Source organism: Embiotoca jacksoni, unplaced genomic scaffold, assembly GCF_022577435.1.
Source record: "Embiotoca jacksoni isolate LCO1_2020_lvr unplaced genomic scaffold, fEmbJac1.0.p SCAF_1, whole genome shotgun sequence".
NCBI classification, from domain to species: Eukaryota; Metazoa; Chordata; class Actinopteri; family Embiotocidae; genus Embiotoca; species Embiotoca jacksoni.
Window position 1 is genome coordinate 25,998,121 of NW_027185229.1, and position 18,135 is coordinate 26,016,255.

At 44.2% G+C, this 18,135-nt stretch overlaps 2 protein-coding genes across 5 annotated transcripts in view; both read right to left on the reverse strand.

Moving 5' to 3' along the window:
• The window catches only part of pth4 (parathyroid hormone 4), a 3,808-nt gene extending 199 nt beyond the window's left edge, over positions 1-3,609 (reverse strand). Inside the window, exons 1-3 of one of the 4 annotated variants that reach the window (XM_069150255.1) lie at positions 3,588-3,609; positions 904-992; positions 1-649 (exon numbers count right to left, since the gene is read on the reverse strand). The exon at positions 1-649 is cut by the window's left edge and continues 199 nt beyond it. In XM_069150255.1, coding sequence (XP_069006356.1) covers positions 379-649; positions 904-989 — 357 coding nt within the window. In that variant the 5' untranslated portion in view covers positions 990-992; positions 3,588-3,609 and the 3' untranslated portion in view covers positions 1-378. Of the gene's footprint in view, positions 650-903; positions 1,022-1,095; positions 1,117-2,411; positions 2,444-3,587 lie in introns of those variants that run through there. The other 3 variants (XM_069150248.1, XM_069150230.1, XM_069150240.1) reach the window with 3 other exon arrangements.
• Positions 3,610-11,374: 7,765 nt separating this feature from the next.
• The window catches only part of LOC138198689 (plasma membrane calcium-transporting ATPase 1-like), a 90,431-nt gene continuing 83,670 nt past the window's right edge, over positions 11,375-18,135 (reverse strand). The window contains 1 exon segment of the mRNA XM_069150267.1: positions 11,375-14,627. Coding sequence (XP_069006368.1) covers positions 14,361-14,627 — 267 coding nt within the window. The 3' untranslated portion in view covers positions 11,375-14,360.

An 18,135-nucleotide genomic window follows, 5' to 3' on the forward strand; every position in this document is an offset into this window, starting at 1 on the left:
TTTCATGATTTGAAGTAAAAGATCTGAAACTTATTTTAAGGACCAGAAACAGCTTCCAACATTTGTGATGTCACAAATCACGCTTGTAAGCCTGTCACTTAAAATGTGATCATCATCTCCAGCAGGTAAATATCAAAACAGCCTTCTAGTTTGAAACTCTGCACATACATCACTGCAAAGTGAAGCTCGAACATTCAACAAGAAGGAAAACACGTTTTTTAAGTGGAGGGGGACTTTAAATCTTCATTTAAACTCACTGAGACACATCTGCAGCTGAAGGACTTTTGTCGTGGTGATTTCGGTGTTTTATTATACAAACAATGGACACATTTACATTTATTCTGTGAGTGCAGCTTCATGTTTTTTGTGAATTGATGTTTAAGGTCCCCCCCCCGGCAGCTGAGTCAGGTCGGGGTTGAAGAAGTCTCTCAGGAGGCCGCGGACCCGGGCGGGCTGGGGCCTCCCGTCGGCAGCGATCGGAACCGGATCCAGAGCCACGTTCGGGACCTTCGTGGGGCTGAGAGCAGCGGAGCGGCTCTGTGCGGTGTGGAGACCCTCGATGGCGCTGGACAGCCAGATGAGTCTCTTGAGACTCTGGATGTTTCGGCCGCGGTCGTGCATCAGCTGGTGTTCAGCCACAGCTCGGCGGCTGCAGAGAGGCGGAAGAGACGGTAAGCGTCCTCACAATTCAAACATCCAAATACAAAGTGAGACTCACATATGATATAAAATTTTAAAAAAAAGACATCCAAACACATCACACCAATCTTTTTTCAGTCCTTTTCAGTACATGCATGAATTTAAAATCTCTGAAAATGGATTGCATTTTGCGTCGAAGCAGATATAAAGTAAAAATAAATAAAAAGTAGTAGTTCTAATTGAACGCATGAAGAGCTCTCTCACCTGTCGTTCTGTTGACACCGGCTGGGGGTGAAGACGACAAGAAGCAGGATGACGAGCCACTGCACAGGAGTGTGGGACACCTGCATCTTCTGCATCAAAACGGAAAGAAAAAAAACACCTGTTAAAAGAATAAATATACACTCTGAATGTACGTCAGCTGTTTAGTTCATTGGGTTGGCATGTGTCCAACACCTTCATCTCACGAGCCCCGTTATTGTTTCAGTTCAACCACAGATCGAGTTTTCTTTCTTTTGCTTTGGTTTGAAAAATCTTTTGATTTCTGAAGAAGTGAAATCCTCCATAAGTTCAGAAGAAAAGAAGCAAAGATCTGAGAAGTTGGGAAAATAACATCTGATAATATATTAATATACAGTATGAATACAATTTTACATAGAAAGAATACATTCTTTCTCGTGACCCTTGTAAGGGTCCCGACCCGCAGGTTGGGAACCACTGAGCAACGTACAAAACAGGAAACCTTCCTTTACATAACCAACCATATGCAAAATATGACTTTTAGAATATGAAATCTCTTCCTGTACGTTTGCTGGTTTGTTCAGGTCACAACAAACAGAGAAGAAGAGAATTATTTCAGGAGGATTAACGAGTTTCTTCAGATGTTGTGAGGCTTTCCAACTATGTAGAAGGAATTTAGTCTAAGTGTTTTATTTATATATTTTTTTGATCACTGACGATCACGTCACCAGGATGTGGTCGACATGTATTTTGCAGTTCAGTCATACTCGCTATTTGCCTGATGAAGACACAGTGAAGTCAGACAGCTGCCTTCATTTTCACCTTCATGAACTTAGTCTGCAGGTCTCCTAAATATAAGTTGCAGTTTTCTGTTAAGAAGGAAACTGCAAACTTTTTACAAGACTCGCTACTCAAAAGATTTTGGTTGGATTATAACTCAGTCAAATCCAAATGTTTGGACTCTCGTTTACGTCTGAACTAAGCTGAGAAACAGTCGAACGCACCTCCAAATCTCAACAATAGATCACTCTGATCTGAGCCTGGTTTGATTAATCCGACTCCTGTTGAAAAACCAGTTTAAAGTGAAAAAACAAAACAAAAAAACACGTTAAAACCCCCATAAAAACTGCGTCCGATGTCGTGTGTTCGCTTCCATCCAGCCTTCAGTCAGTCTATTTATGATCCATAAATAGAAATGGAAACGGATCTGAATTCCTTTCCACGAAATTAAACTTCACATTAATCTGAATTTTAGAAAGTTAGATTCAGTTTTACAGTCATCCATTATTAATATTTTTTTTTAAATAAAACTCCGTCCATAAACTTTAAAGAAAAGTTTTTGTTGCATGAAGGTCTCACAGACGGAACGGTTGAACAGAAATCATCACGTCGACTACTAAAGCAAACATTTGTTTGGTACGAAGAAGTACACGAACAAAACTCAAATAAAGACTAAAAACAACCCAAATAAAAACTCAAATTAAAAAACAAATCACAGAACTTCCTTCACTGATGATTAAATGGGTACTTACTTTGTCCCTTGTGGTGATAGCTGCTCTTCCAATGATAAGACACTAAACTGACTTCAGACTCGACCTCCAGACCTTTTATAAAGCTCTGTGACACACGCACACACACACACACACACACACACACACACACACACGGTCACACACACACACACACACACACACGGTCACACACACATTGTTCAGACCACCCACGGGCTTAACAAATTGAAAAAGGGGGCTTTGGTTTGCTAATGAAACGTCAGCACCATCATCTGTGACATGTGAGAAAATATGAAACCCTTTTCTGGGTGATTTGTGTTAATACGATCCCAAACAGCCTGCCGCACCTCGGTGTGACAGAGGAGGAGGTTTACACACACACACACACACACACACACACACACACACACACACACACAAACACAAACACAAACTCTCTCTTTACATAATCAGATGTTTTGAAAAGGAGGATGAAATTCAATTGACGGATTATCATTTTTCTATTTTCTGGTCTAATCCCTCCCCGTTCCTCTCGGAGAGATCCGGCCGTGTGACAAAGGGGACTTTAGAGAAACGGGGCTGAATGGTTTTATGGATGTTGAGGGTGAAACACACACAGGAGTGAGTCAGTGTGGATGAACGGCACGTCAGCAATCTGTCACTTCCAGTTGAAACTTTTCTTAACGCACTCTTGTCTGCTCAGATGTTTGTCGCCTGGAGCCTCTCCTCCATCTCCTCGACATCACAACCAACCCAACGCTAATGAAACCAGATAAACCGGAGTCTCTGGTTGCCACGGCGCCGCCTCAGTCACCGTTAGAGACGCAGTCGTCTTGACAACACCTTCAAGGATGAGTTTCCCTCAGTGAGCAATGCGGGCCGCCATTAGAGGCCCGTGGGTGCAGAGACGGGAGTGAGGAGAAGTGATTTAGTCTATTAACGAGGAAATGACGGCGGTTCGAAGAGATTCAAAGAAAATGGAGACGGAGAGAGAAGAGAAGTGGCGACGATGAAAAGGAACCGAGAGAGAAGAAACTCATCGGCGGATGGAGGTAAATATGTCTCACAGCAGGAGGCAGATTGTGGTTTCACGCTCAAATCTGATACTGATGCTGTGTTTCAGAAAATAAATCGACTTTAAAACTCCTGCTCGCACGCTTAAGAATAAAAGCTGTTTATTACGTTTATATGACTTACAAACGCTCTTCAATTTAGGAAGTTGTTGAAGTTGGTCTGTAAGACGACAAGTACAGCTGTTCTTTTGAAGAGTTTGAGCAAAGGGACACGCTGCCACCGGATTCAACTGTGGGAGGAAATAAAGCCGTTTTAGCTGGTATTTGAATTTAAATCAAACAGTTGTACAACAGTTACAAGTGACGAGAAGTGTCCACTGAGTTTTGTCTCAAGTCACTAAGGAGGCGGAGAAACAAAGTAGCGGCGATCAAAAGAAAACTATCGAACAAACAGTTAAAAGTAACATATGTAACAAATGCCAAAACGAATGAATAAATAGTTCATTTAGCTAAAACGAATGAATAAATAGTTCATTGAACCAACAGTAACGGAAGAAACAGGTGCTAACGTTAACAAATAAAAAGTTACATTGGCTCAAAGTCATGAAACAAAAACTAAAATGAATGAATAAACAGTTTCATGAACTAAAAGTAAAGGATGAAATAGAAGCCAACAGTCATGAATAAACAGTTGCATTCGATAAAAATAATGGATGAAAAAAAAAATAACGTGAACAGTTACATTGGCTAAAAGACAATGAAACCGATGCCAAAATGAATGAAGGTGAGCAGCTAATCAGAATGACACAAAAAAAAAAATTGCAAAAGTTAATGAAATAACAGTTGCATTAGCTAAAAGGATTTAAAAAAAAAAAAAAAAAATGCTCGTAAGGAATGAACAGTTATGCTACTTTAAAATAATGGATGAAATAGATCAAGTCAATGAAGTAACAAATCAACCGTTCAATTAGATAAAAGTAGTGGATGAAATAAGTAGTTAACAAACGTTTCCATTAGTAAAAAGTAAAGGATGAAAAAAAGATAATAAAGGTAACGAATAAACATTTCCGTTAGCTAAAACTAATTAAAGGACATAAAGTCCTAAAAGTCATGGATAAATGATTAAAAAGTCCATGTTCAATCACTGGTAGTTACAAACTTGACCAAACCACTGTTTCAGTTTAAAATCAACTTCACAACAATGATTGTGAATTACCAGCCGAGGACGCAGATGAAAGGAGACAGCTTCATGTCCTCTTTTATAGAAATGACTTGTTGATATCATCTTTTAACTGTTTTGGATTTGTAAATGTGACGTAACGCAGCAGGAGGTCCTGCAGCTGTAAAGCCGCCTGTATCCACAAGGTGGCAGTGTTGCACCGAGCAGCTGAGTGCTGCCCATGCAGATGAAGTCTCGTTTCAAATAAAACATTCAATTTAACTGCTGTGTAACGTACAGTAAAATACATTAGGACTGCCGAACATCGCCCCCTGGAGGCTGCAGTGTTTATTACAGCCACTATATGAACAAACAGCATCTTCATTATTTACTACTGTGTCCTGTAACTTGTAATGTTTTTGTTGAAGTTATGTGCATCCCCCCCCCCCCCCCCTTTTTTTCTTCTGGTCTGGTTTCCCTCACTTATCCCTGTCGACTCCATCTGTTATACATAAGATTCACCACATTTTGGTTTCTGGCCAAATCATCTTTAGGTCACTTTTAAAAATGGATTCATATATTTCAAGTATGGGTCGATATGATTACTTACCGTTTACTTCAAGTCCCCTTACTTTTTAGCATTTATAAGGAGATTAAAAGCATTTATCAATGTAAAGGTTTGTCAACGGTTATAGGTTTTACATCATTGCAACCTAATTTTACCAACATCATCTGTTAATACTCTAACCTCCACTTCCGAGTGCCCGCAGGAGTACTTTAATAAACACATTTCTATCACTGTTTTATAAGCAAGCTTTTATAGAATGAGTTTATAAAGCTTATAAATGCTGAAGTGTTGAAGTGTGCAGAACCAGAACGTCAACATCTGGCCAGCAGCTGTTGAGATGTTTGTGTGGGAGTCGTTTCCATCATCGTCGTCGTCATCATCATCATCATCATCATCATCGCAGCTGACAGAAATATTATCTGAGTATTATTGCTCATTCAAACACCTGTTGTCAAAATGAACGATCACAGCTAGGTCTCCATGGTAACGATGTGATCTAAGATGTCCACCGCATGAATGTTTTTCCTGGGTTTGAAGTCTCTTGCTACTCGTCAGCTTCAGTTTTTGAAAACAGAAAATCTTTCTGGCGTTATTTGTTGTGGATCAGAAAAAAAAAAAAAAAGTTCTTCAGAAGAGTGTGAGTGCAGCAAAACAAGTTCCCTGTAAAAAGGCCAAAAACACAAAGTGGATTTCACCAAATACAACCATTTATAGGACATTACTGTGAACACACTGTGCTCCTCAGCAGAAGACGTTCAATCCACACAACAAACACAACTTTTAAAAGAAGCAAAAACTGGACACAGATTTATTTCAAATTCCAATGGCTTTATTTTATGTATATAGATTTGTATATATTTATATATATATTTATATATATTTATGTAACAACTTGTACTCAGTTGCTTGATTATCATCTTTTGTTCAGCTTAAGTTCAAACGACATGACACTAAGACCAAAGGCATTCCACATGATCATATCTTACAAAAGAGTAAAGAAAACAAAGTGTGTATGTCTCTGTGTGTGTGCGCGCAGCTGTTGTACACACACACACACACACACACACACACACACACACACAGACATACACACACACACACACACACACACACACACACACACACACACACACACAGACATACGTCAGCGTACAGGTGTCGTGGTTCTGTCTGTACAAAGAACTGAAACACACAAAAAGTTGATCAAGACGGAGACGAGCAGACAGCGTGGGAGTGTTCGGGAGGAGGTGGAGGAGGAGGGGCGGGGGGAGGAGGTGGTGGGTGGGGGGGGCTAAATGAACCACTGGAGCCAAACTGGAGGATTCTGTTGCATAGATTGAAGCAAACAGGAGGAGGATGTTTGATAGACGGGGATGAGAGTGAACGAGGGAGAAGGTGTGACACACACACTGAGGAAACACACTCCGAGCCGACACACACACACACACACACGCACGCACGCACACACACACACACACGCACACACACACACACTTACATTTAGGGAAGCACAGGAAGTTTTATTTTTGGCTCAAAAACAAACAAATCACTGCCGAAGGCTCAGAACGTACGAGACGGGACGAAGACACAGCCGAAGACACCGACGTCACGTCCTCTTTAAATAAGCAACGAACATGCTGACGATGTTTGAACGGGTAAAATGTTCACTATTTTAATGTCTGCGGCTGACGGGAGTGTTATTCTCTTTTCAGTGCGTTTCATAAGTTAAGATTTTGACCTGATGGTGGCGCTGGATGGAAATCTAAAGGATCCCCACAGCGGTTACACTCCATCCAAGGGGGAGACAAGATGTCTGTTTAGTGTCAGTCCATCCAACAAAGTTGGGGTCGAGTTATTTCACTCGAAAACACAAATATCGACCTCCAGGTGGCGCTGAAGGAAAAGTCAGGCGATCGTCAAAGTCACCAGGATTCATTGTCTGACAAAGACGAAGGTTTCTACCAAATTTCTCGCCAATCCATCAAATAGCTGTTCAGGTATTTCAGTCTGGACCAAAGCGGAGGACCGACTGAACTTTGGCTCGGATGGTAGAGATGGAAGACTTCAATGCATTAAGGGAATTAGGCAGTTCTGGAAAAGTAAAACCGAAAACAGCCCTCCATCGCTAACTCTGAAACGCCAATATTGCCATATATTTGATTGCGTTCAGTGGTGTACTGGCCAACACAAACACCTGGACAAATCCTTGGGCCCATCCCATCGGTGAGTCGACGCACCACCAAAAACTCCATTAAGTTTTTGCCAACGCAGCCTGCCTCTTTAAAACCCTTTAGGGTGCGTTCGAGAGCTTTCTGTGGGCGGTCCGGTCCAAGCCGATAAGTTGAGAGCCGAATTTTATTCCCAGTGCACCTCTAATTGCGTCAGACTCTCTTTTTGAGGAGTCCGTCTTCCATCTTTTTCGGTTGCTTGGCAGCGAAGGCAAGCTTTTACCCGATGCTGGAAGAGCAACTCTTTCTCCAATAGTTTCCACCACTGAATCTTATCTTTAATATCTGAAGGGACGAACATCTGCATTTATAGAGAAGCTAATAGGAGCGGCCCTCTCTATGAAATGACCCACAATTGGCCCTCGAATCTCCTCCCTAATTTTCTGAAGTCTGAATGTAGTACCAACAGGAAGTGCAGAGCTGAACGGTTATCATTGAATTTTCCAAACAAAAAAACAAACTCCAGCTTTAACAACACAGCACAATCTGACTGTAGCAGTTGAACTCGGGTTTAATTATGTCGAAACAGTAAAGTTTGTCAGTGTTGTTCTGAAAAAGTCAAACATATCAAACCTTTCAGAGGAGTTTTGTAATTATAGCTTGAACTTTAACATGAATGATTAGTTTTGATTAGATGGAAGTAAAAAAGTTTTCAAATCTAACGCAGATAATTATTGTATTTCCAAGTGTGTTCAGTTCTTGGTTTTAACCAGACAGCCGTGAAGCTGTCACTGACTGAATTTGGGTATTTTTATTAAAGTGGAAGTTAAAAAAAAAAAAAGAGATTAAATTTTGGTTAATTAGAGAATTTTTATTTTCTCATACATTTTCCGAGAGCAAGAAAACACGTTTTAGTAGTTGCAGATGAAATTAACTGAGTTCATCCAGTGAAATTTGGGGATTTTCTAATATCTTTTGGTTTTGTTCTCGATGGAGGAGTTTTTACAAGAGTTCAATCAAAGAGAGAGAGAAAAAAAAAAACAAGGTTAACAAGTATTGAAGCGGCCCAACGTTTTACAGCTTCTTAACTTCAGTGAGCTCAAAGGGACAAAGTAAATCTCCGAATTATGTTGCGTCGAGACGGATTTATCTGCAGCAAGATACGACGCTCGACTCTTGACGTGAACACGAAACATTTCACATGTGAACGACAAACTCCATTATCTTCGTCTTCCTCCACATCCTGTCGGGTGCAGAGAAGCAGGAGGATAACGGATGGACGGATGGATGTGGTGGGTGAGATGGTGACGCCTGCAGAGCGGGCAGCCTACCTGAACCACAAGTCCAATGTTTCAAGCCTGTCAACTGTCATCGTCTTCCTCCTCCTTCTCCTCCTCCTCCTCCTCCTCCTCCTCATCCTCCTCACTGCACAGATGAATGGGGTGATGAGTTCAGGAGAGTCTGTAAATCTGAGTGGTTTTTTTTTTTGTGCGTGTGTGTGTGTGTGTGTGTTGTGACGGGAGGATGAAACGATGTGGAGGAGGCGGATGAGCGGACGGATCAGAGTTCGTTTCTGGATAAATGAGATGATGGAAAAAAAAAAAAAAGAAGAAGAGGAAGAAGAATCTTCATCTTTCATCAATCCATCCATCAGAAGTCACAGTTTTCATTTCCTCAGTGTGTTTCACCTCGGTGCAAATACATGTGTGTGTGTGTGTGTGTGTGTGTGTGTGTGTGTGTGCGTGATGTTGTGTTGCGTGTTTTGGGGGCGTGTGTTTGAGATTCATTTTGGAAAAACAAGTCAACATTTGGGATGTTTCATTCCATACTAAAACATGCAGAACACAGAACATTGAACACGTATACTGAACAGTTAGTTTTATCCAAATGCAGTTTCTCCATTTTTTTTTTTTTTTTTTTTTCCTCTCCTTTTGTTGTTTTTTGTTTTTATATCTCTTTTCGTACAGAGTGGCTTTAGGCTACACAGAACACGACGGAACCAATCGCACCAGGTTGGACATATTGCTTTAAACCACCAAATTTTGTATATATGTCATGCATGCCACATAGATGATATTATGTTTATACAAAAATAACACCAACGCCTATTACTGTGTATCATAGTAATTACAGAAAAAAAAGAAAATCTTTTTCAGTCTTTTTTGCAACTTTCAACTGAGAAACCATATATATATATATCTACGTATTTATATCTAATACATATATATACACACACACACGTATATATACATACCAGACATAAATATATAGATACAAGATATAAATATATAGATATATATGTTGAGTGGTTATGACTTTTCCAACTGTGATATTCCAGTTCCTTTTTTTTGTAGTTTTTTTTTGTCTTTGTGACTTTCGAAGTGGATGCGAAGGTTTTTCTCCGACGACGGGAAGCTGTTCTGAGAAAGGCAGTGCTCTGAAGAGGAAGCAACGCAGTCAAAAAAAAAAATGCAACAGTGACAGGATGAGAAGTGAGTTCCTTCTCCATACAGAAGTCCTGATGGAAAAACTGAGATCTTTTGTAGTCCGAAAAAAAACAACAATAAAAAAAAAAAAAACAACAGCAACAAAAAACAACAACACCTAAACAACCCCCCCCCCCCCCCCCCCCCCCCCAATGAACCTTCGGAAAATTAAAATCCAGGTGAAGATTTTCAGGAGCGTTTTTAAAATCCGGGACACGGCTGAAAACCAGAAGCACAAACAGGCCGCGGCGTCTCTGATTGGCGAGGCAGTGCTGTGGACCCGGGGTGAGACGCGAGGGCAACCAGTCCAACCAGTCCAACGGACGAGCGGGGAGACAGTCGTGTCCAGGTGGGAGGGGCGAAGGGGCGAGGGGGCGTGTCTTATGACAAACTTGTGCAGAAGAAAAAAAATTAAAAATAAAACGAAACGAGGAAGGGACTTTGGCAGAACGTCGTTAAAGCTTCGTTGGGTGATGATCGGCTGATTGCCCCCTCGCTCCCGTTGTTCCCGTCGCCGACACAGACAGCAGGTACACTTCATTCACCTTACACGACAGTATTTACATCGTTACTGACTGCGGGAGCGCAGGTGTTTCAGCAGGAGGAACAAAAACAAAGACATCATTTCGAGGGGGCGTGTCTCATTTACACGCGGCAGAAAGAGGAAGTGATGTCACGACCGCTTCTTTTTCTTTCTTTTTTTTTTAATAGTACTGCTCTCTTCCCCGGGAATGGTTTCTGAAGCTGTGTATAAAAACGTTGGATACTTCTACAGCTCCAGCTGTGTCCCCGCCGCAGGCTCCGCCCCCTTCGGCAACAGTTAAAAGTCAGGAATGAAGCGGAAAAAAAACAAAAAACGAGGTGTCTTTTGCTCGTTTGACCGTTATGCACAAAAAATGTGGTCTAAGGTTTTCCATGTAAACATGCACATAAACAGTCAACTGCAATTTGTGACTTTTAAATTACTGAATTTAAAATGAGTCGTTAAATTAAATGGTATCTTTAAATACTGAAATTATAACCGGAGGAACTCGAACAAAGAGCTCATTGTTTGGAAGTCAAGGCAGTTTATAGCAAACAAGATCTGACCCGGGACCCGAGTCTGTCTGGCTTTAAAATCACATTGGGTCTAATCGGGTTGGGCAGAGGGCTGTTATAGACGCCCTGGAGCCGGCCCACTCATCTTGGACCCCTTTCAGATCAGGACTACAAGACGTACAGACGGACAAAGATCGTCTGAGCCTTAAAACACTTTTGGGAAATATTTTGGTCCGTTTTGTAAACCTCGAGGCTGGTGGGCCAAAGTAAGTCCTAGTTTTCCAGCTGCCTCTGCTCGGGTGTCTTAAAATAGACGGTGAACAGATTACTTTTTGTTTTAAGGGGACGGGGAGGTCGTTTCGGACAAAGGGAGTCTTCATAGACCACGCCCCCCCCCCCACCCTGCCTTTGAGAGGAGGCGGAGCCTGAGGCGGGACACAGCTTTGATCCTCTCAGCTCCAACACCTGCCGGCTGGAAAACAGCATCAATCCAGTCATTCGAAGGAAATCACTCGACGTAGCTTCAAAGTACAGAAACAAACAAACCCAGAGTTTGGATAAATAATTATACACTCGCATTTAATGTTTGATACAGTTAGCTGTATTCACGTTGCATTTGCTGAACTCTAATGGAGTCGGATAATTGCGAAATCACATAGCGTGTAGTGTGTCACAACATCTTCGAGAAAGTGATTATACTCATGTAAAAGGGGGGCTGATGAGACTAGTTTGTTGAGATTCCCAATTGAACGGCCAACAGGAAGTAAACAAGTCACTGCAGGTTTCTGAGCCCTAACGTCAGGTGACCAAGACGACACACGTGGCATAAATATTTAGAGAGCTGTAAAAAGACAGAGTCCACGGTAGATTCATCTCATTCATGTACTGTTACTGTCACCAAACTCTTCAGCCTATACATATATATTCATATATCTCCAAAATATTAAAAAGTACTTAATATAAAAATACAGAAGAATTGTAAAAAATGAGCAAAACATTGAATTTTATATGAAAACCATGCAAGTAAGATTCCCCATTTAGTTAAATAGTAACTCTAAGATTCAGGAAAGCAAGGGAATGAAAGGGAAGTGGTCGGATGAGAGAAGCGCAGGCGAACTGCCACCGACTCGCTTTTCATGTAAACATTGTAGAGGTCCTTTAAACTTGGTTCGGCAGTGACGACTGAAGATTTTCTCCTTTGCTTTTTGGTCGTGTTTGGAGTAAAGGGCCGGGGGGTGGGGGGTCAGGGGTGAGAAAGTCCAAAGGAAACCTCGATAACAATGACATAAAAAACAATACAGACAACCTATAAAATATGGCTCTGAGTTACATAGAAAAAGCTCATCAGAGGGGGGAGAGGAAGAACCTAGTCATGACAAAAAGTTGGAAATATGGCAGTAGTAGCACATTACTTCAATAACGTGTCCTAGTTCAGAGATAGTTTGATGGCTGCTAGTTAAGAGGGGATTGGAGCGCATCGCTGCTTCTGATTGGAGGAGGATTCCTTCTTCTTTTGAGACGGTAATCTGTGGACGACGTCGGCAGGAAGTGTGGGGGGGAGGGGGGGGGGACACAGTGGATTTAACTCGACGGGCCGACCGCTGACGTCGTCAGTCTCCCGCTGACGTCTTGTCGATCCGACACGGCAGAGCGACGACGGCGACGACGATCGGACGCCTTTCTCCGCCGCCGGCCGCGTGATGGCACTGACAGCTCATTTAGTTTCTGTTCTGACGAATAAGGGAACAAAAACTTCAGAGGCGGGTACTAAGATTTGTCTTAAACACAGGCAGGCGGTCCAAAGCTCCGTTTTACTTCCTGTCTGTTGCAATGAACTTCCTGTGCCGAGACTCAAAAACAGACTCCTCAACACTTAAGCCTTAAGCCGGCGGGGCAGCTAGTCGTGGTCATTTGTGATTGGCTGCTGAGCCTCAGTAGGGCGGGGTCCTTTGCAACGTGAGCCTGTCAGAGTGTAAAAGTGATGGAAACTAATGTTCACTCTCATCCCTGAAATATCTCCGTCTGATTTATTATATTCAACCTTCACCGAGTGAAACGCCGACACGATGAAGACGAGCGGCGCGGACGGGTTTCAACCATGCGTCGTTCCTTTCCCGTCGAAGCCCTCGAGGCGTTCGGCGAGTATCGGGGAGCCCCGTTCTTGTCCCGTTGCGGCGACGGGAAAGTTCAGCGCCGCGGACGGGAAGTCGACGGAGGTCCGAACAGACGCTGCTGCAGACGAACGAACGAACGAACGAACGAACGAACGAACGAACGAACACGGTTGTCCAAATAACCAGAACCTCAAATATTCATTCCTAAGTTATCATGCGACTCAACAACACGAATGAAACAAAACATGCATCCTACTAGGAGGAGGGGGGGGGGGGTGAGGGGAGGGGAGGGGAGGGGAGAGGCGGGGTGGGGGGGGGGGTGAACCACACTCCTCTTCCCTCTCGACACTGTGGACATACTGGGGGCGGGGGGAAGGGGAGGGGGAAGGAGGGGCGGAGAGAGCCAGGACCCCTGACTGGATGAGATGAGGTCAGAGGTCAGACCCCCCCCCCCTCCTCCTCACCCCCCCGCCCCCCCTGCTGAGCAGAGAGTCTCCGGGTCGTAAACATTCAGTCCTTCCACATGCAACACAGCAGCGAAAGAAAAACCAACACGTAAAGACTCGATAAAGGGAAGAACGTTTTTTTTTTGTTGTTGTTTTTTTTTTGACAGTTAAACCTTGAAGACTGTAGTGTCACGCTCACAAGACATTCTGAGGAGTTTGAATCAACCAGCAATTAAAACATTCGTTAGAGGATTTAAAAAAAAAAACAACCAAAAAAACAAATGGTTCGACATAAAAAAAAACAAAAAACATACATTTTTGCATTTGCCTAAAAATCTTCTGATCACCAAACCCGGCTTATAGCTGTGTAGAAGAGCGGAAGCGTATTTACATCGGGGATCGCTGCACTCTCTGAAAAAAAGTCCGGTGCCGGTTTTGTTTTTTTTTCTTTTAGGAGGACGCAGGAATGAAGCGAGTACAGAAACACGACATACTGCTGTGAGTCCCGCGGAGATCGAACCCAACGACGGTTAAAAGCTTTTTCAAAAGGACTGTCAAGTACAAAAAAACAAAAAAACAAAACACAAACAAAACAAAAAAATTAAATGAATGGACCGGGACAGGCCTTCCACTGTGGAGACTCTGGACTCCACCTCTGGACTGATTCACGGGTGTGTGTGTGTGTGTGTGTGTGTGTGTGTGTGTGTGTGTGTGTGTGTGTGGTGGAGGTGGAGGGACACACTTACAGGCAGAACGACACCACAGTCAGGATGAAACACACAACGTGGCAGGAATGACTGGTGGGGGGTGGTGGTGGTGGTGGTGGGGGGAGGGGGCGTGGAGCATGTGCAGAATGAGCGGATGAGCAGAGTCATGACTTCCCTCCTCGGTGTGACAGTTCGGTTGGTGGTGGTGACAGATGATGCTGATGAAGAGGAGGGAGGAGGAGGAGGAGGAGGGCGGGAGGGAGGGAGGAGCTCATATGGATGACTCGCAGCTGTAGGGGAAGGCGGCGGGCGGCTCTCCTCCTCCCTGGGCCCCGGACGAGGAGCCGGGGAGGGGTTCGATCTCGTCTCCGGTCTCCTCGATGGGGGGGATGCGAGCCGCCTCCTCCTCCTCCTCCTCCTCCTCCTCGGACAGGGGCACAAACTCAGGATGGGCCATGAAGCTGTGGATGGAGCTACGGGACTCTGGGCTCTGCAGCCCCTCGTACAGGGAGCTACGGAACGCGTTCACCACCTTAATCTGCAAAAACAAAAGAGAGGAGAGAGTCGTGAGGAGGACGAGCGGGGTCAACGGGAACATGGTGTCGAGCACGGCAGCGGGCGGGTGGTGGTGGCGGTGGTGGTGGGCGGTGGTGGTGGGCGGTGGTGGGAGGGGGGAGGGAAGGGGGGCTGACGGGACACATGGCGGTCGTTGCGTCTGAAACAACCACAAAACAAGACGTCAGCGGGTGAAACAACCGAACGGGCGGCGCGGTGGGAGGAAATGTCCACAAAACATCAACACCAAAGGTCAGACGAAGGTCAAACACGATGTTGGAGGCAGCTGAGAGCAGGAAGGGCAACAACAAAAAAATACCCAACAGCCGGCGGAGGAATAATCACAACACACACACGCACACGCACACGCACACACACACACACTTCATATGATTCATTTCTCATTTTAATGACTAAAACATCTTCTCGTCCAAAAGTATGTGGACACCTGATCGCACGCTATTGTTAAACTCCTCTTTCTAAAACGGGCGTTAATGGGCTCCAGCTGACGGACAGCTGCTCGCTCCAGTTAGTCCCAGAGGAGCTGGACGGGAGTGACGGTCACATACGTCCACACCAAAACTGGGAAAGTAAAGGATGCGAAGAGGTGTCCGCCACCTTTTTTCTTTCTTATTGTTTCATTCGTCAAAACTGAATTTACTAAACGTCCTCGTCTCTGCGATTACATCACATTTTTTTTTGGTTTCCTGAACCCGATCCCACTTCAACCCACAACATAACAACCTCTGTCTCCGGGGACGGGCTCTTCAGTCCTCAAGAGGGGACACGAGTCCTCTCGACGTGACGGAGCAGCTGAGTCCTCGGTGATCAGGCGGTGAACAGATGGGTTCTGGACGGCGGCGTTGAGGCACCGAAATCCTAAATTCCTAAATACGTGCTTTTACGTAATTAAAGTTGCGTACGTCGTTTAAGTTACTTAACGTAAAGGTTAAATAAATAACTTCATGGCCTCAAACATCACCGGGAGGTGGGGGGGGGGGGGGGTATCGGGGGAGATAAAGGGCCAGCCTGGGTGGTCAGGTCTGTGGGTCACGAGGTGAAAACGCTCGACGGGGATGGTGTTTACCAAAAATAATGTTCATAACAAGGAGCATCAGAAGCTGACGAGTAAAGTTCATTACCTTGTTACTATTATTACTAATTCATCAGACATTTATAATTAATTCACTCTGAATTATTAATCATATTTATCCTGTATTATACTGTACAGGACCCGTCGATGCTCGTATTGCATTTCAGTTGTGGAAAATTTGCAGATAATAAAATGTATTACTACTACTACTACTACTACTAATAATAATAATAAATACCACAAACTAGTCAACAGGCAGGAAAGCTGTAACTAACGGGGGCTGTGGAGGTCTGGAGGGGGCGGGGGGGTCATCTCAGTCATGAAAGTGTCAGCTGTGGTATTTAAAAAATTTCAAAGAATACACTGCCCCAGTAAACAACACAAACACACACTCGGGGAGAAAACAAACAACAAAACACGCGCGCTTCTTCAGTATTTATAGTCGTTTCGCCCTCAAACTGCTCTCGTCTCTCGGCCCGAAGTCGTTCTCTCTGTGATGAATCCGCCGAGGCTGCAGCTGATCACACTGATTTATACGCACCAAGCAGACACTCTTCATTATAATTAATAACCCCGCAGTTCAAAGCTCTCCATTACTGAACCACAGGAGAGCTGCGGGCTGAGCACTGCAGCTTAGAGCATACATGCAACCGTCTCTCACACTCGCACACACACACACACACACACACACACACACACACACACACACACACACACACACACACACACACACACACACAAAGTTAAAAAGCTATTGGCTGTTAAACCATGAGGGACTTGCTGAGCCTGACAGATTTAACCCTGCTCAGGATTAACCCATAAAATTATCTTGGTGACCAGCCTGTCGCCTCCGAGAAAAAGAGAGAGAAGGAGAAGAAAGAAAAAAAGAAAGAGAGAAAAACAACAAAGAAAAAATAGGACGGGGATCTTTTTTTTTTTTTCCTCACTGTCATGAATCCGAGGGATTTCGCAGCCTCTTTTTTCTCTTCTCGTCGGCCTCGTGAGCCAGCAGCTGGGATGTTACCGAGTCGTCAGGCAGCAAGTCTCATCAGGGTTAATGGAGGCACGTTCAAGAGTTTAAATCTCCGCAACGTGCGGGAGGAGAAGCAGCAGGCTCAGAGGGAAGTGATGAAACGCATTAAAGAAAAGAAGAAAGAGATTAAGGCGGAGGGGGGAAGCTACGAGCAGAGGAAGGTGAAGTAGGGAGGATGGAGATGGAAACACACACCAGGCTGTCTGTCTGTCCGTTTCTAAAACAGATGTGGTTTCATCTCTGGAGTTTGTTCGGATGAAGCAAACGAGATAACAAAAAAATGTTAGTTAGTGAATTTTGGAAGCGTTTGTAGGTACATTAATGAAAAGCTTTCCCCTGTTTAAGGTGCAGAAATGAAACTGATATCCATCTTCTTATGAATTGTGGAAAGCGTGGAACAATTTCTATAAATATCTTGTGAAGTTTCAGCTCTCTTTACGTTTCCGAACCTCTCTGATCCTTATTATTGTTTACGTGTCGCTTTCATGCAGCTGTTTCAGACCTTAAGTTTCTGTTTTAAGTGCTGCGAAGGCAGACTGAGTCTTTCCTGCTGCTTCACATTAAAGATTTTCCAGCAGAAAACCTTTGGGAGGCTTTTAGTGTAAAGAGTCGTTTAACAGACACTGAGATTAGAAGAGCTTCGTTAGGGATGCTACTTAAAAATCAAATTGGCGACATATATTTTGTTCTTTGTCTTTTCCTGCACGTCACTAAAATAAAAAAGTCTGAAGAAATGATATGTGCCGCTGAGTGAAGTCAAACCGTGGGCGACAGACTTCATTTTGTTTTCCCACTCGACTTCTATCACACGCCGGCTCCACTTCCTGTCACAATATTGACCCCCAAAACAACCTGGATCACATCAGATATTTAGTTCAGGACACGCAGACAGCTGCTGGTGACGGAAGCCGAGTGATGCTCAAGAGTCATGCGACAGTTCAGTGTTTCATGCAGTTCAAACAGAGGAAAGAAAAAAAGAGACAGAGTCCAGCCCGCTGAGGCGTGGTGTCAGCTGGCCGACTCACTGCCTGCAGTGGAGGAGGAAGCAGCAGCAGCAGCAGCAGCAGGGGGCGGAGCCCCGGCCGAGTTGGTGAGAGAGGAGGAGGAGCTAAGCCCCACGTGGGTGGGGCTAGAGAGAGTTTTGGCGGCGGTGGTGTCATTGTGCTGGCTGACGACGGACGGCTGGCGGCGCAGGGCACCGGGCACCGCCGCCTGGCCCGTCTGGAAGGTATAGACCACATCCATCTGAAGGAGGGACAGCCACAACACACTGTTAGACAGCAGAGACAGAGCAAGAAGACAGGAGACTTCTGGAGAAGGTTAGAGAAGGTTCACGGGCTGGAAAGTGAAATGTCAATCATCTTA